The 25,150-nt window shown below is 42.0% G+C and overlaps 1 protein-coding gene across 1 annotated transcript in view; it reads left to right on the forward strand.

Moving 5' to 3' along the window:
• The window catches only part of GLI3 (GLI family zinc finger 3), a 267,120-nt gene that overhangs the window by 66,857 nt on the left and 175,113 nt on the right, over positions 1 to 25,150 (forward strand). Inside the window, exon 2 of the mRNA XM_080665499.1 lies at positions 6,554 to 6,796. Within this exon, the coding sequence (XP_080521625.1) occupies positions 6,554 to 6,796 (243 nt within the window). The remainder of the gene's footprint in view (positions 1 to 6,553; positions 6,797 to 25,150) is intronic.

The following is a 25,150-nucleotide window of genomic DNA, read 5'->3' on the forward strand; positions in this document are numbered from 1 at the left end:
AGCGCTCCTCTGTCGTCTTTGAATGAGGGTTTCCACTTGAATTTCTCCAGAGCTTCAGGTCCTGCTGCAGCCCTCTCGTGTTGTAGGCTCCTCAGTGTGGTGTAAAGGTTGCAGACAAAGCAGAATGCTTCTTTCTCATCCATCGGGACCACGCCCTCTGTCATCAGTCATTGTCAATGGGAGAAGTATTTGTAGCTTCAGAAGGGCCATGTCTCACGCCAAGGCATTGGAAATGTTCTTAGAGGAAGCATTGTTCCCTGTCTCCCTGTGGAAGCCAAGCTCTAGCCTTCCTTGAACAGCCCCTGGTTTAGGCATAACTGCAGTCACATGGGAAGAGGCAAGAGTCTTCTTCTAAAAACCACAGGAACTTTATTCCCCCTCCCTAGCACAGTTCTACAATATGTAGGAATATTCTAAGTATCTTCTTTTTTTTTCACTTCTGGTCCCTCTTTGGTCAAAGTTATGAGAATTCTGAATCAGGGAGGTGAGAACTTGGATTCCACGGTGTTGTTTTTTTCTTCAAAGAACATCAAAATGTAAAATACCAAAGAAATAAAAGCTGGCAAGATGCAACAAATGAATAATAGGAAAAAAAAAATGAAAGAATGCTCTTTGCAAGCACAGCGAGGCAGTTTTCTGGGAAGGAAGCAGAAAAAGACCCTCCATTTCTTGCTCTGAACAGGAAGGTGGGGCTTCAGGCTTGTGGGGTAACCTTAAGAACTGCAGTAACACTCAACAGCCATTGGCTGAGCCTCAGTTTGCTGTGGGGCCGGGGTGCAGCCCTGTGTAAGGCAAATGTGTGTCTTCATGTCCCTGAGGATAGGATGCTCTATGGTATTGAGATCCTGAGGTTGGATGTCTCACCACAGATTTATCGTTTGTACTGGGTGCTTTCCAGGAGTGGACGTATGTTGACCAAAACTTAATGGGAGAGGATTGGAATTTTGAAAATGTCTGTGCATAAATGTGTAGTTATTCTTGTTTTATGGGTGGTAGCGGTGGTGGTGGAGGCTGGGAATGCAGACTACCTCAGGTGCCATCCCCAAACCCGCCCAGGAACAGACCTCCGGCCCTGTTAACAGGGCTGTGTGGCTTCAGTAAGGCATGGGTGGCATTCTTCTTGCATCACCTACTTGCCTGGAAGTGGTTACTCGTTTCTGATCTGGAAATTGGACCTAACACCTTGCCCTCCACAGCCTTGGGTTGTGAGGAAGTGAGATGATAATAAATGATAAAACTTTCCATATTGGTAAAGGATTGTTTCTATTTTTAAGGGTGTGTGTGTGTGATGCTTGCTGGTGAGGGGTCATGAATAGTCCTCTGCATATTGATAGTCTCAGACCCCTGCTTTAATGTATTAGAAGATGACTTTATATCATTCAGTTTGGAAATGATTAGGTTTCACAAACTCTGACCTTCCTAAACATGGAAATATTATTTTCTCCTTAGAATTCCATTCGGCTAGAAATCTGAGTATCCAGGCCCTCCCTCCCCCCCACCCCATACCCCCACCACTCTTAACATTTTGTTGCCTTCACCCCACCCCCATTCTCCCTTCATTTTGGCTCACCGAAATCTGAGTGCCACTTTTCTGGGAAAGCCTGATATTCTGACTTCAGTTTTGTAATTTAATGATGGAGAGTTTCCTTAGTAAACCAAATTTAGAGTCCTAGAATGCTTATCTTATATCCAGACCTTGAACATAAAAGGCATTTTATACCCGCAATTGTTCATTTAATGAGCAATTGCAGAGTGCAGGCCGGTTAAGGGATTGAGCTATATGCACTATTATTGCAAGAAGTATTCCGAAATACCAGAAATAGGACGTAAGCTCTGATCAGGGAGACTGCGAGCACAATTACCTTCTTTTCAAATCCTTCTGTGACACTGCGGGAGGAAAAAGGACTTTGAAACTTGAAAGGAAAGAGCTTGCTTTCAACCTCAAAAGCTAGGAGGAAAGGGCTCTGAAATTTGCTCAGAATTCCCAATTCACCATTAGCCTGTTTCTTCCTTTAGCCTCAAGGCATTCTCCGCTTTTTGAAAAGATGTTAAGAAATTCAGTCACAATAGAGAGCCTAGTTTTGAACATGTTTCACTCGGTCCATTGAGGTCTGGGCTCCAGCCTTTGTGTGGGGTGAATTGAGCTGAGCGGTTAGCTGGTAGGAGAGAGGTGAATGAGGAGTCTCTGTGCAGTCGCAAATTCTGGCAAAGAAAGAAGCCCCCCCCCTTCCTTTATTTTACAATATGCATTCCTGTAATACTCGGCTAGTGGCAATATGTGGAGTTGAGCCTGTTCTTAAGTCAATACTGAGTACTTGGTTTATAGCAACTCTTGTTAAGTTTGTCTTGTAATTGAAGCTGTTGTTGACCTTGCTTGGGGACCATTTGTAAAACCGTTTATTTAGCATAAACTGAAATAATAAACCCTCCTTCTCTCGGGCTGATTGTGATAGGGTGACATTAGTTTGATTTAATGATTAGCCGCCTGACCCTTCTCCTGGAGAGATCGGCTTGAATAGAGAGAGTTCACTCAGAAGCACTCCGAAAGAATACTAATGAGCTTGTTAAATTTAGCATGGCTCCAACCACTTTTAATTCCTCTAATGGGAGAAGCACTGCCAGGGAGTGGGAGAGGGAGGCAGGGAGACACCAGAATGTTCCTTAGAGGGTCTGCACAGTCAGAGAAAGCCCACCAAGAGAAGTTTGCAGAAAGTAGCTAGCCAGAGCCTGGGGCCTGAGTTGTAAGTATTGTCTCTTCTCTTACACTCTGTCTTCTGCATCTTGGGGAAAGACAGGAGGAACGGTGTTAAAATGGATTTAAGGGAACAGCTTAAAACGCATGTTAATTTTAAAAAAGGTGAACACTTGTACCGTGAGCTCCTTCCTAACCAGCTGATTTTGTTAGGGTGACAGGAGGTGTTCCTAGTTAGTGATGCGGAGCAGGGTTTTTATTTTTATGTTGGAAGGGTCCTTCGATACTTTCATCTCAGGTCTTAGGCGAATATACACTTGTTTCCTGGGTCAGTGAGAAATCATCAGAAGTTGGTGAGCCATGCATGGGAGGAGTGTGTGTTCTAGTCCCGCTTCACGCAGCAGGATTACTTTCTTCTTAATCTTTCTTGTAAACAGTCTAAGCAGTGTTTGCAATGAAGCAACTTCTGAGTTCTCAGAGTTTACGGCCCAGAGTGTCTGGCTCGATGTCAGTAGTTGCCTTTGGATGAGTTTGGAAAATCTGGGGCAGTTTTTAAATGTGATGTTTGGGCAGCTCTCCATTTGGGGCAGGAATCCGTTAACTTCCACTTAAGCAAGAGTATACAGAAAGAAGGAGGTAAAAGGTTGGGATTATGGTGACGGTATTTGAAATAATTTTTTCCCCCAAACTGCATGCTTTGGTGTGACCCCTGAGCATGCAACAGTTTAACACGGAGAAACCCAACAGCCGCCTTATATTTGGCCGTTAAAGTCCATTGGCAGATGCTCCTGGAGCAGTGGGCTGTTTGCTTACATTTCTGCAGCCGACTTCTGCTTGTTGCCATGGTGGACAGTATGTTTCTGTCAATAATTTGGCCTGGTGTAGCTGTCTGCACTGACTCTCAAACTTTATTGAACAACTCGGTTCAACTGAACAAGATTAGACAGCTTTGGTCTTTTGGCTTGCTGAAGTGGTTGCTAAATTTATAAGAGTAGGCAGGAATATTGCTTGGAAGGCTTCCCTTTCACTGTGGAGAGTGTGCTTTTAAGTCCCGTCGCTGTTTGTATTCTGGAGCGTGTGCACTGTCAAGTTTTCATCTGAATACCCGTCAGAAGCAACTCAGTGCACGAGGTAAACTTCATGAAATAGTTGTCTACTGGACTGTTTTGGAGATGGAGGGCAGGTAAAAATGTGGTAGCCTTAACTGTTACTGTAAAAGTAAGTCTAATGAAAGTTTCCACATTAAAAAAATTCTTGCCTGATTTTTTTTAACTTAAGGGAATTAGTTAATTTTCTTCTGTATTAAATATTTGAACTTTGCTTATTTCTTTTTATAACTTAATATCCACACATGTTGGCTTAACTCTCATTAAGAAAATAATTCATTTTTATAAAGTTAAGTACTTGTGAAAAGAGGACCATTTAGCTAAAAAGACACCCTTATTTTCTCTCCCCCGCAACTTCCTTCTCCCAAGAGGCTGGGGGGAGGTGGGAGGACTCTAAACAGACTATACCAAATTTTCAGTTATTCATGAAGTTGGATTCAAATCCTCATTATAAAGGCATGGTTTCTAAAAGAAACTCCCTCAATTTAGCGGTACAGTTTTAAGAGAAGAAGAGTTCATTTCTTCTAGGAAGAGTAAGTCAAGGGAATCCTGTTTTAAACCTGGAAGAGATTAATAGGGCTTGGTTATTCATCTTTCCCAGAGAATGCTAATTAGGAGTTTCAGCCCCTCTTGGTAAGGGCTTTCTAGCTTTCCAAATGAAGGTCCATTCTATAGCGTTTGCACCTCAGTGTTACAAGTTCAGGTTGAAATTTGAAATAAAGGGTTTATACAGGCAGAAATTAGTGGAAAATATGACTTTAGCCATTTGTAAGTTACAGAAAATTTTATAAAACTGACAGAGAGTTTTAGTGTTTTTGACACCCTTTTGCTTTTACATGACTGCGAGCCCTTATTCTATAGTTTGCAATTTTACTGCTAACAAAGTACAAGGGTGGATAGTATTAATCAGAAGGAAAATAAAAATGTAGGATTTTTTTTTTTGTAGTTTGTTTTTAAATCAGCAAAAGCATGGTTTGAATTGCTTTTGTAAAGATCAATGTGTGGAAATGTGGTATTACATCTATTTTTTTTAGTAGTTATTTGATAGATTAAACTCTTTATTTATCCCATAATTATAAGGTTTGGGGTAAGGATCTGCACACAATAATGTTTCACAGTTACCCTGTCGTAGTCAGCAAATTCATTGACAACTAAAGTGTACCTCATGGTTTATACTGTTTTGCAAGTTATTTGCTATACTGAAAATAATGCATTGCTTATTTCTTAAAGTCCTGGACATAGGCAGAAAGAGTACTGGCTTTAGGCAGTTTAAGTCCTTACTCAACACAAAACAGTAGTCGTTACTTTAGTTTGTATTATCATGCTGGTCTGTGTTTATAGCTAGCTATGTTTCCTTCCGAATTTGTATGAACAACAACTAGACTGCTAAAGCACACTATTGCTGGTTTTTAGGGTCTCTCACCTAGACATATTTGCTTTATGAAATACTTTGAAGGTAAGTTTATATATTGGGATATGTTCAAAATCTGTCCATGTAAAATTTGTTATTATTTATATTCAAATATAGTTTCTTTTTGTTGTTGTTTTTCAAATAGAGTTTCTTTCTTCTTCTTTTTCTTTTTTTTCTTTTTCCTTTTTTTTTTTCAGATCAGGAGTTTTCAGATTAGGTGCCGAAGCAGCACCTGAACAACTTGGCTTCCATGAGCACTTGCCTGTCAGAGCACAGTCTGGTGGTTAAATGCAGAGCCTGTTTGGCGTATGTGGTTTCAGAGTGTGTGTATGGTTCTAACAGATGAATTGGTTCACTTGTTGTGGGTTCAGATTGCCAGTTTGGTTTCGTTTTATGCCTTGTTTCTTTGATCTGCTGTTATGGAAAGGTCATCCAATCACATTTGTAGAGAACCATACTGGATAGATAGAAAGTTCTTACAGGTCAAAGGAAACCAGAAGTATTAGGGAGCTGGGAATCTCATTGGGCTGTTTTTTCATGTTTAAAGCAATGTCTGGACCCCACCAGAGTATGTACCTATCAGCAGAAGGGGCGCCTCCTTCACCACTAGAGCCATCTCACCCTTGAACTTTCACCTTCATTCCTTTTTCCTTCTAGTTATCAGCTCTGTTCTATGGTCAGATGTGTCATGCAAGGGGTCCTGGAGGTTTCCAGGATCGGCACCTTTATCCTTTGTAACCACTGGATTTTCTGCACCATTTCTGGCTCTATTAAATCTCTCATTGGGTTACAAATCTGACTTAAAAACTAAAACACGAGAATGTCTGGATCACTTTCTAACAGGTCATCCTCTGAGGTACAGAGGCTCTTTGACCCCAGGATTACCCAGAGCCTCAGTGGGCATCCAAGCCCCTGTTACCCCAGAGGCCTGGCTTCCAGACAGATGAGGGGAAGCTGTACACCAAGCATGTCAAACTCGCTGCCCGCCCGCAGCCCTAGGCTGGCAAAATGTCCAGCTCCAGTGGGACTTGCAGGGGCATTGGCAAGTCCCCAAGGAAGAGCCTCACTGGCAGATTCAGCTGTGAGCCTGTGGTGATAATTTGCTGACTCTCCCTATATCTCAATTTAATTGGCTCCTTTCTGGCTCCCCTTCATTCTTCCATTTGTATTTTGGACCCTCATTCACAAGCAGTTTTGTCTGAAGAACATCCCATCATGGTGTAGCTTTTCAAAGTTGCCAGAATGAGAAATGGGCTTCTTTTTTGGAGGAAGACCTAAGGGATGACTGTTGTTGAATTGCTCCTTAAAATGGTCACAGAGCTTTTGTGTTCCTTCTTTCTTTAGAGGATGAAAGTCCTGGACAGACCTATCACAGAGAGAGAAGAAACGCAGTCACCATGCAGCCACAGAGTGTCCAGGGGCTTGGCAAGATCAGCGAGGAGCCTGCCACATCTAGTGACGAGAGGGGCTCGCTGATCAAGAAGGAGATCCATGGGTCCCTGCCCCACCTGGCTGAGCCCTCCATCCCGTACCGCGGGGCTGTGTTCGCCATGGACCCCAGGAACGGTTACATGGAACCTCACTACCGTAAGTTGGTCCTGCCTCATGGCATGTGGTCCAGAGCCATGGGCAGCTCTGTGTGTGTGCATGCACATGCGCTTTATGAATTATTTGGCTTAACATTGATTTATACAAATGTTTAATTAACTGCCCACTTTTCTTCTCCCATATCCTTTCCATTCTTTTTTTAGGGAGAGTCATTTCCTTATATCCCTGAGTAACTTCAGACGTCAGTGGGGTGGCCTTTTGGAAGGTGTCCACCTGTGGCTCACTCACAGGGACCTTTCCTGGGAACTGGCACCCAATTTTCTTTCCCCAAAGTCTCCTAGACTTTGCAGGAGGAAAATTGGTTGCTGGGGGAGTTATTAACTCCCTGGGCTGCATTAGCTGAAATCTTTAACAGCAGCAATTCCCGTTTTCAGTGAATTTTTGCTTAATTGTTGAGGAGGAACCAACATCTTTCAACAAATCAGTGCAGATTTCCTTAACATAGAATATTTTTGTACATGCTCTACTTTCTTCACTGACCGGTCTACCAGAAACATCGGCAGTTCCCTTTTTCAGCACTAATAAAGTGGACTCTGAACACAGATATACAATGGTTTTCTCCAAAGGCAGACACTATGAAGGAAAATACTGTGCTGAGTTTATTTCTGGCCTGTTTCTAGTTAAGAAATATAATTTGGTTGGGGAGTAATGAAGTTAGTATTGAGGTGCCAAAGCTTGCAGCTCTTGATTACAGATTTATCACCTTGCCAGGATACAGGCTTGCCATTTAACCTTCCCGGCTCCAGTTCCAGATGATCCATTGAGCTCCGGAGTGGGGGACTGGTTCTTGTTTCCCCTTTTCCACATCATTCAGAAATTTTAGTGTTTTAAGGCAAAAGGTCATTAGCCAGATGACTGATTATTGAGGACAGCTGATTAGTGCATATTTTCTTGCTCAAGAAAGTGCCCAGGATAAAAGCTAATTCCATCCCTTCATTAGTTGACTTGCAGCAGAGGGGGACGGTCCCTCATCAGGGTGCAGATCAAAGGGCCTCGCACAACCTGAAGTTTCAGCAACTGCCCTCCCCCAATATTGTTGGTAAAGATGGGAGATACATTATTATTATTTTTTTTAATGGAGAGAGGATTTTTAAAAAAGTGGTCAGAAGTGTGGAAGAAAAGGTTTTATGGATTCTTAGGAAGTCCACAACTTCTCAGTTTAAAAAGTGCCTGCCAAGCCTATGGCTGCGGTTTTTATGTTCACAGCTTTGGGAGTCAGGAGGGGTGGTGTGCGTGATCCCGTCCTTCCTTCATTAAAGGGTTATTTCGTTTCAGTTTATTTCAGAAATAACAGTTTAAAATGGTGTTGTTAGGGTTTTTATCTGAGCACATTCCTGCTTTATACATTGGGGTTTTTTTAGGGGTATCTATTAAAGATCATCCATGCAGGAAATGTGAGGGACTCTACATACTTTCTACTTATATTAATTTTCTCCGATAGTGCACTAGATTATAATTGTTAAGTCTGGATTGTTAGCCATAAGCTCCTTGCATTGTTTTCATCCTTATGTGTGAACAAAACTTTTCCCATCATATACATTTGCTGCTTTGTTTTCTGTTCCAGATGCCCTCTAATTAGTGAGGTATTAATTGGTCAGGGCAGCTGAGAGAACTTCTTTTTTGGTTGACAGAAGTAGGGAGATGACCGTTAACTTTCTCTGTGCCATTCACCTTGCAGCTTGCTCTTGATCCATTTGTTCTAACAGTTTGCCCATTGAATCCTCTCCCCGTCATTTGAGGGTCCAGGAACTCTGCATACCAGGGACTCTCCTCACTTCTCTGTGGTCTGTGTGTGCACCCCACCTCCCAAGCCCCCAGGGAAATATTAACTAGAATTGGGCACTGGGGAGCTCGTAGTGGGCTTGGAACCGCTCATTGTCCCTCTGTTTAGAGGGCATAGCATCAATAGGTTGGTTATTCTTTAGCTTTTCCCACAGTATTGTTCAAATCACTATTAAAATTACATGATAACTTATAAGCACTTGCTATTTTGACCCACCACTGCAATGTACTCCCTAAATTGGTCATAAATAAATGGTATCATTGTATCTATAATATGGACAGGGAGTCCTAGAGATTACACAGATTGGCTGAGCACTCAGGGGATTTGAGTTTAAGTTCCAGCTTTGCCATTATTGGCTGTGTGACCTTGGCCAAGTGTGCTGACCTCTCTAGGAATCATTTCCTAACTGTTGATATGTGATTGCCTGCCCCATGGTGTTCTCTTGAGAATTACGTGAGCCAGTGCAAATAAAGTATTTAATAAAATCGCTAGCTCATGGTGCCTCAAAAGTATTATGGTAGTTGCCCTGTGGTGACTCCTTCTCCTCCTCCTCCTCCGCCTATTCCTATTTCCTCCCTCTTCCTTTTGTTCCACCATCATCCTCTTCATCTGTACATGATGAGTTCATTCTCCAAACCAAGTTATTTTTGTTGGTGCTGCAGTTGTGTTTGGTTCCGGGTAGACTGGCTTTTCCCTGCCAGACCTGTTCACCTGCCTCCCTGAGGTCAGTGTCTCCTGTGAACACAGATTAGAGATGGAGTGGTTGGTTTATAAATTTAGGAAAAGGGTTGGCATGGCCTGAAACTCTGCTCTGTGGCCTTCTGAACATAACCATTCCTCATGCAACTTGAGTAGATTGATTATAATTTTTTCCCTATTTTTTTTTAAGTAAAGAAGTTTTAAAGCTTTTAAATGCATTTGAGAAGTTTTAACGTGTTATCGACAGAAAGTGTTTTATGTAACAAACTTAATACATGTGGAAAACGAAAGGAACAATATTATTTATTTATAGTAAACAATTTAAAGATGTCCTAAACTAAGTCTCAAAGAGTGAGATACGATATGACTTTACTTTTTCTAGACCCTTGTTGGCTTATTTAATCTTCTACTAGTATAAAGAGTATATTTTAGGTACTTTATAATAAAAGCTGTTAGATTTTATCTAGACTGAATTATCCAAGTAAAGCTAATAACTAATATGATGCTGCTGAAATTGATATATCACATCACATCTTCTAAGAAACTTTTAGTGTATGAGAAAAGTACCATCTTTTAAAAATGAGATGTAAGCCCTGGCCAGGTGGCTCAGTTGGTTAGAGTGTCATCTTGCACACCAAAAGGTTGCAGGTTCAATTCCCCGTCAGGGCACATACCTAGGTTGCGGGTTTGATCCCTGGTTGGGGTGCATACTGGAGGCAACTGATTGATGTTTCTCTTTCCCCTTTCTCTCTCTCCCTTCCTCTCTCTCTAAAAATCAATGAGAACTTATCCTCGGGTGAGGATTTAAAAAAATTAATTAAATTAAATTCAAATAACACGAGACATCAAAGTTTGATCACGTTTCTTTACCTTGCCTCAGCCCTGCAGCACTGTCAGTAACACAGGTTCATTGCAGACCTTCAGCAGCTCAAGGTTCAGAAACACCTTTTGGGGCCATTCCCTTTTCTTTTGAGTCCTGAGCCAGCTCCACCAATGCTGTGGGAGAGAAAAGACTTCTAACACAGTGTCGCTGGGTATCTGACCATTCACAGTAATTCCTTCATTTCTCTGTGGTTGGAAAATGCAAACTTCCCAAGATGCCTAATTTGTGCTTCTATATATACTAACTTTGTATTTCTAATGTGTGGGCAGGCTTCCTGTAAGACCGGAAAAAGGAACATAATTTTTTCCCCTCAGAAAGACATCTGTAAAATTTTTATTGCACAAGACTTTATTATACTTGGGCATGCAAAGTTGCATCTTCACAAAATGCACTTAGGTAAGATTCAAAGTATTTTAGGTTTTGTGGGTTTGACTTAAAAAAAAGGAAAAGAAAACCCAGGGATAGTGGGTACTTCAAACATTTGCAACATATGTTTGGAATAAAATCCTCGTGGGGGCATTGGGGGTTATTCTCTCATGAAGGGAGCTGTGGATGGGCTGTATATCAAGGCCAGAAAGTAGACGTTCAGGCTGCATGGCTCAGACATGGTGTGGTGCTGACAGGCTCACGGCTGCAGGATCACTGGCGCTTGATAATTGGGGAGAGCATGGGGGTGGAGGGGGGTGGGGCGGATTTGTGGGACCTGACCTGCTTGTATTGGAGTCAGGATAAGGAACCCCATCTCCTTCCCAGGGATTTCTTAGCAGTTGTATTCTGCTTCTGTTCCATCTGTAGCTAGATATTTCAAATCACCATCGTCCTCTGCTTTCACTTACTGCCATGCATTTATTCTTCTATAAACTTGTGAGGCAGGTGACATAATAGTTAAAGCATTCCTTTATCCTGGGTGACACTTAAGTTTTATTCTCCTCCCTGTTACAGGAAACATGTGTTCCATTGTCTTCTGTCTTAGTCTTACTGTGAAGAGGTGAGTTTTCTAAAAGTCCCTGCAGGGGTCTTTGTGGGGAGTTTCTTGGATTCACTAGTCATGTCCTCTAGGTTCCCTGCTGGTTTTGTTCATGGGGGAAGAAAGATGCCCCCTTTCCTAAAATTTCAAGTCTCTTTTACAGTTTTATAGTTGTGTGAAGGCTGCTTTACTTCTGCCCCCAACTGCTCCCAAGCAGTCATTCCTCCTGGAAAATATGATTCATTCCTCCATGCCAGTGCTGTGATTGAAAACATTCCACTGGTATTCTTCCTTATGTCTTCCAGCTCAGATGACAAAACTATTAGTGGCTAATTAGCAAAACTGGAGGAAGTGTCTTAAAGAAAAGAAACTGAATTTTTAATTGCTTGCATTTATTTTCTGTGGAAAGCTGATGTCCTGAGCCCACTTGCATTCTTAAGTGCTTAAGGAAAATTCATATGAGATCTGTACCCCTACCTATCTGTCTTTATAGTAGGTGACTTTCTACACTCCTTAGAAATACATCTTCTAAGTGAATGGAAGAGAAGATGTGTATTTTACATATTTAATAGGTGCACCTGCTCACATTTCTCTTACTGTCAGAGTGTCATGTGGAGACTGAGAGAGACAGAAATGCCTACAAAGCACAAATGAATGGTTTGGTGTTGAGCACACTGCAAAGGCAGTGACGCGTCTCAGCACACAGCTCCGTTCTTACCCAGCTTTCTTTGCCTCTTGGAGAGCAGTTGATGAGCCCATCAGGAGTGTTTTGGCTTTTTTCCCCTTGAACAGGAGACTGTTTAACCTGAAAGACTGATGTTGGATCATACTCTGGGGGCTCTCTAGGTATCTTGCTTCCTCGGATGTTAGTCTTGACTTGTAGGGGGAATTGGAGTGGGAAATGCAAACAAGTCTCTGAACCTTTGCAAACGTGTTATTTGTGAGCTTAAGAGTAACTCCCTGCTTATTCTTGTCTTTCTCTTAGAAATTCGATATAATAATCCAGACTTTCTTTCAACAACCCTGAGGTAATGTTTAAAGACTAGAAATAGTGAGCCACTTCCATAGATTTTTTTTAAAAGAATTATAATGCAAGGTAACTGCAGAAAGTGGTAGAAATTGAGGGATAATTCCTTTTTTTAATATATTTTATTGATTTTTTATAGAGAGGAAGGGAGAGGGATAGAGAGTTAGAAACATCTATGAGAGAGAAACATCAGTCATCTGCCTCCTGCACACTCCCTACTGGGTATGTGCCCGCAACCAAGGTACATGCCCTTGACCGGAATTGAACCTGGGACCCTTCAGTCCGCAGGCCGATGCTCTATCCACTGGGCCAAACCGGTCAGGGCTGAGGGATAATTCTTAGGGTTCCAGTTTACTCTTGCCAGTAAATGTTGACAACCCTTGTGCCTACTGTCATTGTGATTGTTCATATTGATCTTGGGAGATAGTAAGTGAAATTGGGAACTAAGGGTAAGAAAAGCACGGCAGCATTTGAAAAAAATAGTTACTGATTTTATCCATTGAATTTTGGGGATATATTTAATAGAGAGGACAAGGGAGAAGCTTGAAGGCCACGTTAGGAGAGGAATAGAAAGAAAACGCTAAGGGAGACCATGTTCTAGAGAAAATTAATTGGCCTGTTGGTGCACTGGCCCAGCCTTTTCTTTCATTGCTGCCTAACACAGTCCTCCCCGCAGGTAAGTCAGGCTCCCTCTGACAAGCTTCTTCTCAGGCTGCCCGGCTCATCCTGGTGCTCCTTCTAGAATCGTCCTTTAACGTTCCTCCTCGCCTTCAAATCCTATTACTTCTCCAAGCCCAGTCTACACTCCATTCCCTTGAATGTTTTCTTTAAGTTCCATTTTACCAGGCTATTTTCCTACCTTGTCACCAAGTAGATGTGTAATTCTCACCTTTAAACATATCATAGCTGCGTCCTTGTATGTTGATCTTTAGGTTGTTACAGGAAAAAATGTCACATGCCAAAAGGCATCGCTCCTGCTAAAAGCCCATGATACCAAACTTAGATTTAATACTGGATCTAATTCCAGTTTCAGCTTCTCCGAGAAACATAATCTTAATTAACTGGTATGGAATATTCTGGTCAAGCAACAGTAAGGTAATCTGTCTGGTGGGCCCACTCAGTGCCCCATAGAAAGAAGAGACAATCTATATGGTAAAAACCCTTCCCTTCTCCCAAAGAAAAGGTGTCCTGGCCCCCAAACTGTCCCCCCCTTTTTTTTCTCTCTCTAATAGCTCCCTTGCCCCCTACCTCTTCCCACTTTTCTTCCTGTAAAATTCTTCCATTTTATACAACTCCGTGGAGCGCCCTTTTAGTTTCTATATGGAATGCTGCCTAATTCGTTAATTGCTTGATAAAGCCAGTTAGATCTTCCAGTGTATTTGGTTGAATCTTGTTTTTAACAGCATAATATGGTAGTCCAGGGGCACTACTGAGCTCTTATATGTCCACCAGGAGTCTCAGGGCAGGACCAGGAAGGCTCATTTATGCTACCTTAGAGCAGAGAAGGGCAAGCTGTTCGGTTGCTGGACCTCAGTCACACCAGAGATGAAGTGTGTCCAGAGCCTGCTGGTCAGAGGTGGCTACTCGGTATCTGAAGAGATTGTTGCTTCTGCCTCCATTTGACAAGTTAGTCATTGTATGCAGCCTATTATCCAAATGCAGTCACTCAGTCCTTTTTAAAAGTAGGCAGGGTTTATAGTATTTATGGCACATTTATGCATTTATAAATTGTACATTTTAAAACATCAAAAATATTTGCTTCTATGTACATACAGACATTTAACCCTGCTAGGATTCTCCCACGTGGTTGACTGTTACTTTGGAATAAGTCGCCACTTTACTCGCAGACATGAATGAGGACCTTCATTTGCAGTGTCCTGGGGTTGGGTTAGCACAGGAGTTAACCTCCTTCCTGTTTTGACACCCATCTGAAATTGAACAGGTAGGTATTTTTCGTATAGTTAAGGTGAGCATATTTCTTTCCCCGTTTCCAAATTTCAGTGATTTGTCTTGTCTTCAAGGCACTTCATGAATTTGGTAGTAACTTTTCAACTTGTTAGTGCCCAAGTGTGCAAGGTCACAGGAGACTTTATCAACAAGTTGATTTGGGATCATGAATCCAGGCATTTAAATATCCCATGCCATCCTCTTCCTTTTCTAATTTGGCACCCACTCAGTTTCTTTTCTTATAGTTTATAAGTTTCTTTTAAAGAAACTTATAGTTTCTTTTCTTTCCCCCCTTCCTCTCCTTCTTGTCTTCCTTCCTTCCTGCCTTTGTAGACTAAACCTCGAGAAACACAGCACGCTGCTGTTTCATAATCATGTGCTAATAGCTTTCCATCCCATTTTCTAACAGAGGCAACGTTATCCCTGGCTCCTCGTTCTTTTTCTTGTATAATTAAAGAATGTTACCTTTGATGTCTCTTGAAAGCTGCATCTCCGGTCTCACTTGAGCTCTCTTGATCTGTACCTATACATTTGTGCTGTGTTGTCATACTTCTCAGTGAAAGGGCTACACTTTCTCTGTGTCTTCCACAGTTTGGTTTAATATAGGGTAACCGATCGAGCATTTTATTGCTCTGTTCTTCCTATTTCTGACAGAGTTTGGATTCTTTGAAAAGTATTCAACTTCCTCAGTCTTGGTAGCTTTTACATTTGGGTCTCTACTTTGGGTCTCTCCCGCCATGAATTGTTCTTATCTTCCTGATGTCTTCCTTCCTTTTTGGGGCTCCAGGCTTTTTATTAACCTCAGGTTTTGATGAGTTTCTTCCTCTTGGAACAAAATGAGGAAAAATCTAAATTCATTTAGCCATTCATCTGTCAGTCATTGTTACTTGAGCATGTGCTTACTGAGTGTCTTCTAAGTGCTCATCGGTATTGGACAGAAAGAGCAAGGTCCTTGCTTCCATGGACATTCAGGCTGGTGGAACACTGAGACACGTAGTGCAAAGGTCCACATAAAGGTCCAGTCAGAAGAGACGGAAGCAGGGTCCTTTGGGAGCAGGTCACACACATGCCTGGTTCAGACTCGATGAGTACAGCGGCTTCCTGGAGGAAGTGACACCCTGGCAAAGAGGTAGAGAGAGGAATGTTGGCAAAGGCCTGGAGGCCAAAGGAAAATCTGACACCTGTGAGGACCTAAGAGGTCAGGGCTCTTTGGTTGGAGGGTGGAGCTCAGGGAAGGGAGTGGCAGGAGACAGGATACTTTTATTTTATTTTTTAGTATGTTTTGATTGATTTCATAGGAAGGGAGAGGGAGAGAAACATCAATGAGAGAGAAACATAGATTGGCTGCCTCCTTCTTGGGATCGAGCCTGCAACCCAGGCATGTGCCCTTGACTAAAATCAAACCCAGGACCCTTCAGTCCACAGGCTGACGCTCTATCCACTGAGCCAAACCTGCTAGGGCAGGACGGGGTATTTTTTAAAGAATGCAGGCCAGCCTGTTTCAGGGGGAGCTGGTCCTCTTCTGCACCAGTACATGGTGACCCCTGAAACTTGTTCCATGGCTTTTGAATGTTTAAAACAGATCTTTGCGTAGCTATGTTTCCCATCACTGACACAGAGTTTTTTGTTGCACAGTTTAATTCACCACCTTACTCAGATTTGTCATGTGTGATTCTTACCCACATCCCCTCCGCACTTCATTGGTCCTCAGGTACTGCTGCTGCTTCCCCTGAGTAGCGTGTCATATTTTCCCTTGAAGACAACAAAATCCACTTCTACTTGTCCTCCAACTGCTGAACTTTTCTGTGAGATAACCCTGATAATCACTATATCTTGATTTTGAAATACAAATCCCTAACATTGGGGAATAAATGTGGCTTAATTTCCAATGAATTAAGAGTGTTCTGTATCAAGACACATTTTAACTCCAAAGTAGAATATTCCTAATTTTAAAAGCCTTGAGTTTAATCTTATTGGAAAACTCTCAGATGCTCTAACATTAGTCAAGCTAGAGAAATTGTGTGATGGCCCAAGGTGAGGTTGCTGATAGGGGCCGGAAACAACAAAGTGAAATTCAGCAGGGAAATCCAGTAGCTATTACCCTGGGGGAAAGTAAGAACAAAGACTTCCAGTGATGGGATAAGCCGGAAATCTGGCCTGAACTGGAAGAGTCTTAAGGGATATGGTAGACTCCCCCCAGCCCCAGGAGGAGATATGCCCTCTCCGTGGGGGGCTGCAAAGCTAATCAGCTGATATTGTGCAGGGCCCAGGAGGCCCCTCTAGGAAGCTGGGTGTTTACTTGCCCACTGAGTGGGACACAGATCTGCATGCTGACTGTGGTCCTGACTTGTGAGTGGAATAAAAGGAGGTGCGTTTCCTGCTTTAGAGAGGAGCAGAGAAGTGCCCATGGCAGGTGCTAGGAAAGAGGACCCTACCTCCCCCTTTCAGCATGCTTTTGTGGAATAAACCTGCTTTCAAATTCAGCAAGATTTCACATTTTCTCCCCCATCCCTGTTTTTCCCTCTACGTAAGGAGTGTCATGGGATGTCACTGCCCTGCTCCTCACCCCAAGAGGTCACTGCTTGCCAAGACCAGTCAGGTCCTTGTTCTCCTCGAGGACACACACCAAACACCGGGGCAGAGATGTCCAGGAGGCTGCACAGCTGGTGGTCTGAGCCTACTAAACAGGTGCTGTGCGAGGGAGGCTCAGGGGGAGTGATAGACCTTAGAATGGGCGGGGAAGGGCATTGCTCAGAGGTGTCTTTATAGTCAAGACCCAAGTGATAAAAAAGAGCCCATCATGGGAAGATTCCACTTGAAAAATGTAAATTTTGGTTTTTTTAAGGAAGAGCATTCTACTTGAAGATTGTAAATTTTGTTTTTTTGTGTGTGGCCATGTCCAGGAGCAGAGCGAAGGCTAGTTTGATGGGCTGGTGAGGGAGTGAGATCAGGTTGGGGGTACCTTGTGGGCCAATGGAAAGCCAATAGAGTGCTATGAGTTGATTTTTATTGGCGGAACATTACTGTGTGTGTGTATTGCTCTGAAGAGTAGAATTAGGGTGGTTACTCGCTAGGTTGTTGCAGTAGCCCAGGTGGGAAATGGTCCCCTCTCAGAAATTGTAGCCAGCAGAAATGAGCCCTCTGTGCCACATATTAAGCCACCAGCCTTGCTCTTGAATTCATCAAATGCACACACATCATTATGAGAGATGTCTTGAAGTTCCCCATTGACAGGTGAGGACATGGAGGACCAGAAGGGCTAAGCAAGTTGTCCATTATTATGTGGTTCAGAAATGACTGAGCCAGTGTTTGAACTCACATAGTTTGGCTCCAGAGCTCAGTTTCTTAACCCATGCTCAGAACTGCTGAGATTTCAAAGTGGCAGTCCCCGTCTGTGCAGGGGCCTGGCCCTGTGGGCAGTGGTTTAAGCTCATTAGGGGCGAGCTTGGGAACTCTGCAGGAACCGGGTGTTGGTGTTCAGTGGTGATGGCAAAGGCTTGGAGGGCCCTTGGAGGGCAGGCTGCCTGTCGCTCAGGTCTCCAGACATCTGTTAGTGGAAGACACAGGTATGCTTGGTGCCACCTCTGCAGTCGCTGTGCTCCAGGCATTGCTCCTTGGGAGGGAAGGAGACATTGCTTCTAAATTGATACTCTCCTAAAGAATTGGAAGTTACCTATGACTTAGTTATGGGGAGGCCTCTGGATCCGCTCTGTGTCCCTCTATTTGGGGAGGATAAGTGTGTGAGGAAACAGTGCCAGGCGCTGGGCTATTGACCCCATCACGTGACCTCATTTAGCTTTTGCACAAACCCATTTGGCAATTGAGTTAACTGGGCTTACAGTGCCGGTTTGAGTCTGGACTCCATGGCCGAGGTTTGGGAGCATGTGAGGGAGGCCTCATGTGCTTTGCTCTTCTACTTGTCTTGTTAAACTACCCCTCCCTCCATACAGTCACGAGCTTTCACATGTCACCAGGATAATACAGTTTCTGGCCCCACTTAGACCTTGTTTGGGAAGAGTGACCCCTCACCTGTCCTTCTCAGTGACATACAGGGCATCAGATAAACTTGTCCCCCCGCCCCCGCCAGGGGTAGAATTGGCAGGGACAGAGCACCCCCTTTATATATAAGTAGGGGTAGAATTGGCAGGGACAGAGCACCCCCTTTATTTATAAGTAGGGATAGAATTGGCAGGGACAGAGCACCCCCTTTATTTATAAGTATACTTGGAATGTTATTGGGGAGGTGAAGGAGGGAATACAAACAGTCCTTTTTGCCCAAAAACATCTTGGCATCCCACTAATACGGGCAGGGCAGTTCCTGGTCTCCAGGCTTTGGTATCTCAGATAAACTGAAAGAACCTTGGGGAGAAACAGTTAGGCATGATTAAGGGGCTGGAGGCATGATTTATGAGGAAAGATGAAAAAGACTGAATATGAATAACAGGGACAGTGCAGGCTAAGGAGACACATGGCAACTTTCAACGAATAACTTAAGCCAGCGATTTTCAACCGGTGTAATGCAAGGATTTTAAAAACATGCAAGACTTGCCCTAACTGGTTTGGCTCAGTGGATAGAGCGTCAGCCTGCAGACTGAAGGGTCCCAGGTTCGATTCTGGTCAAGGGCATGTACCTTGGTTGCGGGCACATCCTCAGTAGGGAGTGTGCAGGAGGCAGCTGATGGATGTTTCTAACTCTCTATCCCTCTCGCTTCTTCTCTGTAAAAAAATCAATAAAATATATATTTTTTTAAAAATTAAAAAAAAAAACATGCAAGACTTGACTATTTAGTCAGGGACACTAACCTTTTCCCCTTAGATTGTCAAATAAGAAGATTTCAACAACCAACACAACAATAGCTGTTTGGTGCGAATGAATAAAAATTATACCTATTTTTTTTGTTGGATCGGCAAAAAATTATAATATGTTTGTTGGTGTGCTGCAGAATTTTAATAATTAGCTTATGTACGCCATGAGATGAAGAAGGCTAAAAATTGCTGACTTAAGGAAATAGATGCTAAGGAGGGACAAGACTCAGAAGACAGTCAAGGGGGAGGCAGTGGGATCCCTTTCTCTCAGGGATCCGCATGTAGGGCTGGTGTTTGCTGTAAAGACTGATGTGAGCTATCCCATTCCCTCTGCATACCTTTATGCTTCAGGGGACTTGATCTGACCTGAGATATGTCGGGATCTGGTTAGGAAGATACAAGTTGTGACAAAGCCCCGACTGTATCAGAAAAATAGGGAACGTTGATATTGAGACTTTTAAGAGTGATTACAGATCCCCTGAGATATTTATAACTAGAAGAGTCTAAAAGTTATGGAAAGTTATTACAAGGCATTTAGAGAGGGCAGAGGGATAGCTCCTTAGATATGTTTATTGATTCCCCAACATTGACTTAGTGTCACACACAGGATACACAGAAATTATGACCTTGGCTCTTGATTTTATATTTTGGGGAGAGACTGCACGAAATAACACATGAAAGCAATTAAGAAACCTATCAACAAGTATGAAGTAACAGGATGAAAGGCATGACCTGGGGCTGGGGAGGGCAGTTTCTGATTCCAAGGGGCTTTTACAATAGGGCTCTGACTCCATGGCAAATTTCAATCCAGTATGAAATTTCTCCTAATTAACATTTCCCTTCTCTCCAAATAGCAAATTTATGGACTCTCAGAAACTCACAGAACACATCCACCGATGCTGCATTTTCTTTCTGCTTGATCCATTCCAGCTGTTATTAACTTTCATGTCTGACTTTCATTAATTTATGAGGACTTCTGAACTGCAGTCTGAATGCTCCTCTGAGTTTTAGACTCTTGGGGGGCAAATTTCACATCAGTTGATCATGACCCTTGCTAATATTTTAGCCAAGCATGCGAGTTATTGCTGCCTCATAACCTTTCCAGGGCCCTCTGGTGATGTGTGCTTGAATGCGCTGTCCTGGCACCTGGGGGGGGTGCGCAGTTAGGGTAGGTCAATGCTGACTTCACTACGCCCCCCACCCGATTGATCAAACCTGAGCATTCTCCGCCTGTATTTTCCGGCGCGTAGCTCCTGCCCGTACAGTCTTAATAAGCTCATAAGTAATAGGTTTTCTGGATTTTCACAGGCCTGCCCTGTGATCTAAGGCAGGTAAAAGTTGTGGCATTTTTTGTGTACCATAGAGGCTGCTGAAAATGCACTTTTCCTCTCTTCTCTGTCTGCTGATGGTTCACAGTAACAAGGAACTGAGTCTGGGGCATGAAACATTCAGGTGCAGTTTTTGGTCATTCATGCTTGATTTTTCTTAGATGTGACTCCTTTTCATGCTTAATATCGTATTGATGGCCATGGGAGCACAGCAAGAATACTGAAATAGCCAAGTAAAGATGGGAGGCCAGTGGTCAGCACTTGGTACTCTCTACCCCACAGAGAAAATGAGTTTGGAGATCTATCTTACATTTTCTTTTTGGGAATCTAATTCAGTAGGACATTCTAAAAAAAATTCTCTCTTCTTGATAATAGTGCAACCTTTTCCCTTTGGTGCCAGTCACCTGCTATTAATTTTTAGATTTTTTCTGAAGCGTCTCTTTCATAACGAGCTACCAGGTTAGCATGACTCTAAGGCATGGGTTTTTTCTGCTGCTTTCTGTCATGAGGATTAAGATTCCAATTAGAAGCTCTGTTAAACAGCTTGATAGTAGAGCTGTGGTTGGCCCCTCTTCTAGAAGAGTCAAGATCCTACAGGGTGATGATGTGTGGAAGTGTGAGCTCTCCTGTCATGTGAATTCCTCCCTCTACGAGTGTGTGGAGCTGTATTTGAATTTAGACTGGCTGAGAATCTCTGCAGGCTGTGTTGTGTGATTGAGTTTCAGAATTCATGAACTTGTAGCCATCAGCAATACTAATGATTGTGTGTGGCATTTCCTTACTTATCCTTATTTAGCTAAAACTTTAGACTAAGGTAAACGATTTCAGAGTACCTGCTTTGTTTTGAGTGACAAGGAGCCAAGGTAGAAATGGAAGCATTCCGAGAAGTTGGAGCTTTTTTTTTTCCACCTAGGCATAGGTAATGCTTTCCTGTTGCTATTGCTTTTGTATTTTTAAAGAATTTAATTCTTTAAAGTAAATATTCCTAACATTTTTTCCTTTTAGATAAAATTAATATTGAAGGTGGCCTTTTTGTGTTCTGAAATCGTAGGAGAGGCTTTAGGCCCGTGGTCAGCAAAATGCGGCTCGCGAGCCACATGCGGCTCTTTGGCCCCTTGAGTGTGGCTCTTCCACAAAATACCACGGCCTGGGTGAGTCTATTTTGAAGAAGTGCCGTTAGAAGAAGTTTAAGTTTAAAAAATTTGGCTCTCAAAAGAAATTTCAATTGTACTGTTGATTTTGGCTCTGTTGACTAATGAGTTTGCCGACCACTGCTTTAGGCACTACAGATCATGACAGTGGGACCTGATGATATGCATAGAATTAAAGCAGTTGATTCTTGGTAGGATGGTAAGTGAAGATTCCTGTGTTTTTCTTTTCTTTTCTTTTTTAAAATATATTTTATTATTGATTTCAGAGAGGATGGGAGAGGGAAAGAGAGAGAGAAACATCAATGATGACCCACACTGGGGATCAAGCCCGCAACCTGGGCATGTGCCCTGACCAGGAATTGAACCGGTTCATATTGACCAGGAATTGAACAGGTTCATAGGTCGATGTTCAACCACTGAGTCACCTGGCCAGGCTCCAGTGTTCTTTTTGAGCTCCTTTTCTTGGATCTTTTTGTAGTCTCAGTTAAATGCTTTCCACATTTAACCTGTTAATGTTGGCTCATCTCTGCCAAGTGATGTCAGGTGTAGATGAACCATTAGAGCTAATGCTCTGAGGGTGCCAAAATGGAATAAGTGAAGCTGTGAGACTCCGATCACTAGGGGTTCTAGAGGGATTTTACTAGGATTCCACCTCAGAGTGATATTCCACACTGGGAAAGCTGAAGCATGTGCAAGCACAGTTCTCTCTTTGAAACTGATTTATAAAAACTGATCACAAAAAACAGATTTGTAAAAGCTGAACCTTCTTTTTATTTATACATATGATGATTATTTGATGACTCTAATATTCATTTGTTATTTTCCTTTGAAGAGTCAAAAAGAAACCTTGAAATTCTCTTTATAATTTAACAGTTTCTTGTATTTTTATTGAAATTATGTTTATGAGTAACACTCATTTCAACAGTTCATGAAGTTAGTGTAGAAAGCTAAAGTCGCTCCGTCCATCTTTCCTGTGTCAGCCCCAGTCCCAAGTATAATTTTCGCTATTTCTGTTTTAGGTTTTGTCTTTTTTTAATAGAAAGTCCAAAACAAATATATATGTTTCCTGACATATCAAGTCTAGATATTTTCACTCAATACAATTTATTGACTCTCCAGTATGAGAGTTAACCTTCAGTTTTCTAACACTGTGCCCTCCTCTTCTTTCATTGTTGATATTATGTTATTATTTGTCTAATGATTATTTTTGTCACTTTAAAGAATGTCTTAAAACTCTAAACCTTTTGATTTTTCAGTTCAGAAGATGAGGATATTAGGTCACCCTGCCCATTCCATCTTCTGGAGCCAAGTTTTTCTATTATAGTGTCACAGTTGTTAATATCTCCCTGGTATCTCACAACCAGCACTTCATCTGCCATGATTCTGTATGTAGGCTGACTCTAAAAGTTAAAAGCACTGAATTCTTAGCATTGAAGTAGAATGTTAGGATAACACCTACTTCTTTGAGGGTCCAGCATTTTAGTTCCTAGATCATCCGATGGTGATGGGTCTAGCGTTAAGAACAAGTGTTTTATATATTCTTGTCCTTTCTTGATTGCTTGCATATCTACTAAATTGCATTTTTGTAGTTGCTTTGGTTTTTCCTCTATTATTTGCCTTTATACACTTTTTTAAAAATTCATTTTTATTGATTTCAGAGAGCAAGGAAGAGGGAGAGATAGAACAATCCATGATGAGATAGAATCATTGATCAGCTGCCTCATGCAAACCTCACACTGGGGATCAGGCTGCAACCTGGGCATGTGCCCTGACCAGAATAGACCGTGACCTTCTGCTTCATAGGTTGACACTCAACCACTGAGCCATGCTTGCTGGGCCCTTTATGTTATTGTTATATATTTTTTCTTCCAACTTCCTAACTATATTTTTTACACTTAAGGGAGAACACCCATCTTTCTTGGGCATTTCATTCTCTCAAGCAATCTGGATCTGGTGTCTCAGGACATCCCCTCACCATCATCCTGATTGGAACTACTGTTTCCTGGGTCTTAAATGACTTTGTTATTCTTAGCTTATCCTTTTTTTTTTTTTAAATTTATCTTTGATGTTGAAAGTATTACAGATGCCCCGTTCAGACCTTCACCACACTATGCTTTTTCCTTTGATTCTATTGGAGTACATCAAGTAACTTTCCAACAAGGAAGGAGGTATACTTTCTGAGTTCTTACATATATGATGATATCTTTTTTTTAAATGTGATGATATCTTTATTCTGCCCTTGCTTTTGTTTGATAGTTTAGCTAGAAATCTAACTTCAAAAAACCACCCCCACCTCAAGATCTTTGAAGACATTACTACATTTTCTGTTAATATCCAAAATTATAGATGAGAAGTCTGATGCCCCTTTGATTTGAATTTCTTTTAGATGGTTCCTTATTTTTTCCCTGGAAACTTTTGCTCCTAAAAGCAATAGGTATTTAAAAATTTATTTTATTTTCATTCATTTTGCTCATCACCTGGGTGGACCATTCCAATGTGAAGATACATTCTTTGTCTCTGGGGATGAGCTTTAATTCTATTATATTTTTATCATTTACCTGCCCTAATTTCCTGTTCTTTCTTTCTAAGACTTTGCTTCATTGAATATTAGGTCTCCTGGGTTATTCCTCTGTGTCTCTTATCTTTTCTCTCACTTTCTTTCCCTGAATGCTTTTGGTTCTGTGTTCTGGGAAATTTTTTTGAATTCATTTTTCAGTGCTTTTAGTGATATTTTAATTTCAGCAATCATTTTTAATTTTCAGGCATTAAAAAAAAATCTCATATAGCTTCCTTTATTTTGGGTGCCTTTTGTACATAATACAGTTGACCCATGAACAGTTCAGGTGTTAAGGAAGCTGATCCCTCCCAACACAGTTGAAAATCCATGTATAACTTTTGAATTCCCCAAAACTTAACTACTTAATAGCCTACCGTGGACTAGAAGCCTTCCAATAACATCAACAGTCAATTAACATATATTTTGTATGCTTTATGTATACTATATTTTTACAACTAAGTAAGCTGGGAAAGAAAATGTTATTAAGAAAATCATAAGGAAGAGAAAATCCATTTACATTGTTGAAAAATCTGCATATAAGCGGACTTGTGCAGTTCAAACACCTGTTGTTCAAGAGTCAGCTCTACTTTCTCAAAACCTTTCAAAAATTTCCCTGGGGCCATTTTTTTCCCTCAGGCCTATTTTTTTTTTTTTTTTTTTTTTTTTGGTCATACTCATTTATGTCCTCTATCTCTTCATAAGCCTAGTGATCTTGGGTGTTCATTTATATTAAAGCCGGGGAAAAGGTTGCTGCCCCAGGTTTCCTCTACTCAGCCTTATGCTTGGCATCCTAACAACATGTGTTTACTGGCAAGATTTCCTTTAGGGAAATAAGCTGGGGCCCTCCATATGCCAGGACAAGGATGGCTTGATTCTGGGGAGCAATGAGAACCAGCATGGCTCAGGCACCAATCAGGGCTTGCACCCACCTGTCAGACTGACATTGGTGGTGAGTGCTGGTATGGGACACATGGTGAGTGCCTTTGAGTGAGAAACCTGGGAATGGGAAAAAGTTCCAAATCACCTGCTGAATTCACTTTTCCAGGGTATAATGATGTTGCTGTGCAGTGGGGCAGGAGACAGGCAATGTGACTGGCATAGAAGTTCCATGTAAATATTTGTCCAGCCCAAGGCTTCTTGGGTGGACCTGGTGATAACTCTTTTTTGTTCCCTTAAAGAATAGTC

This window comes from Plecotus auritus (assembly GCF_963455305.1).
Source record: "Plecotus auritus genome assembly, chromosome: 4".
Classification (NCBI taxonomy): domain Eukaryota; kingdom Metazoa; phylum Chordata; class Mammalia; order Chiroptera; family Vespertilionidae; genus Plecotus; species Plecotus auritus.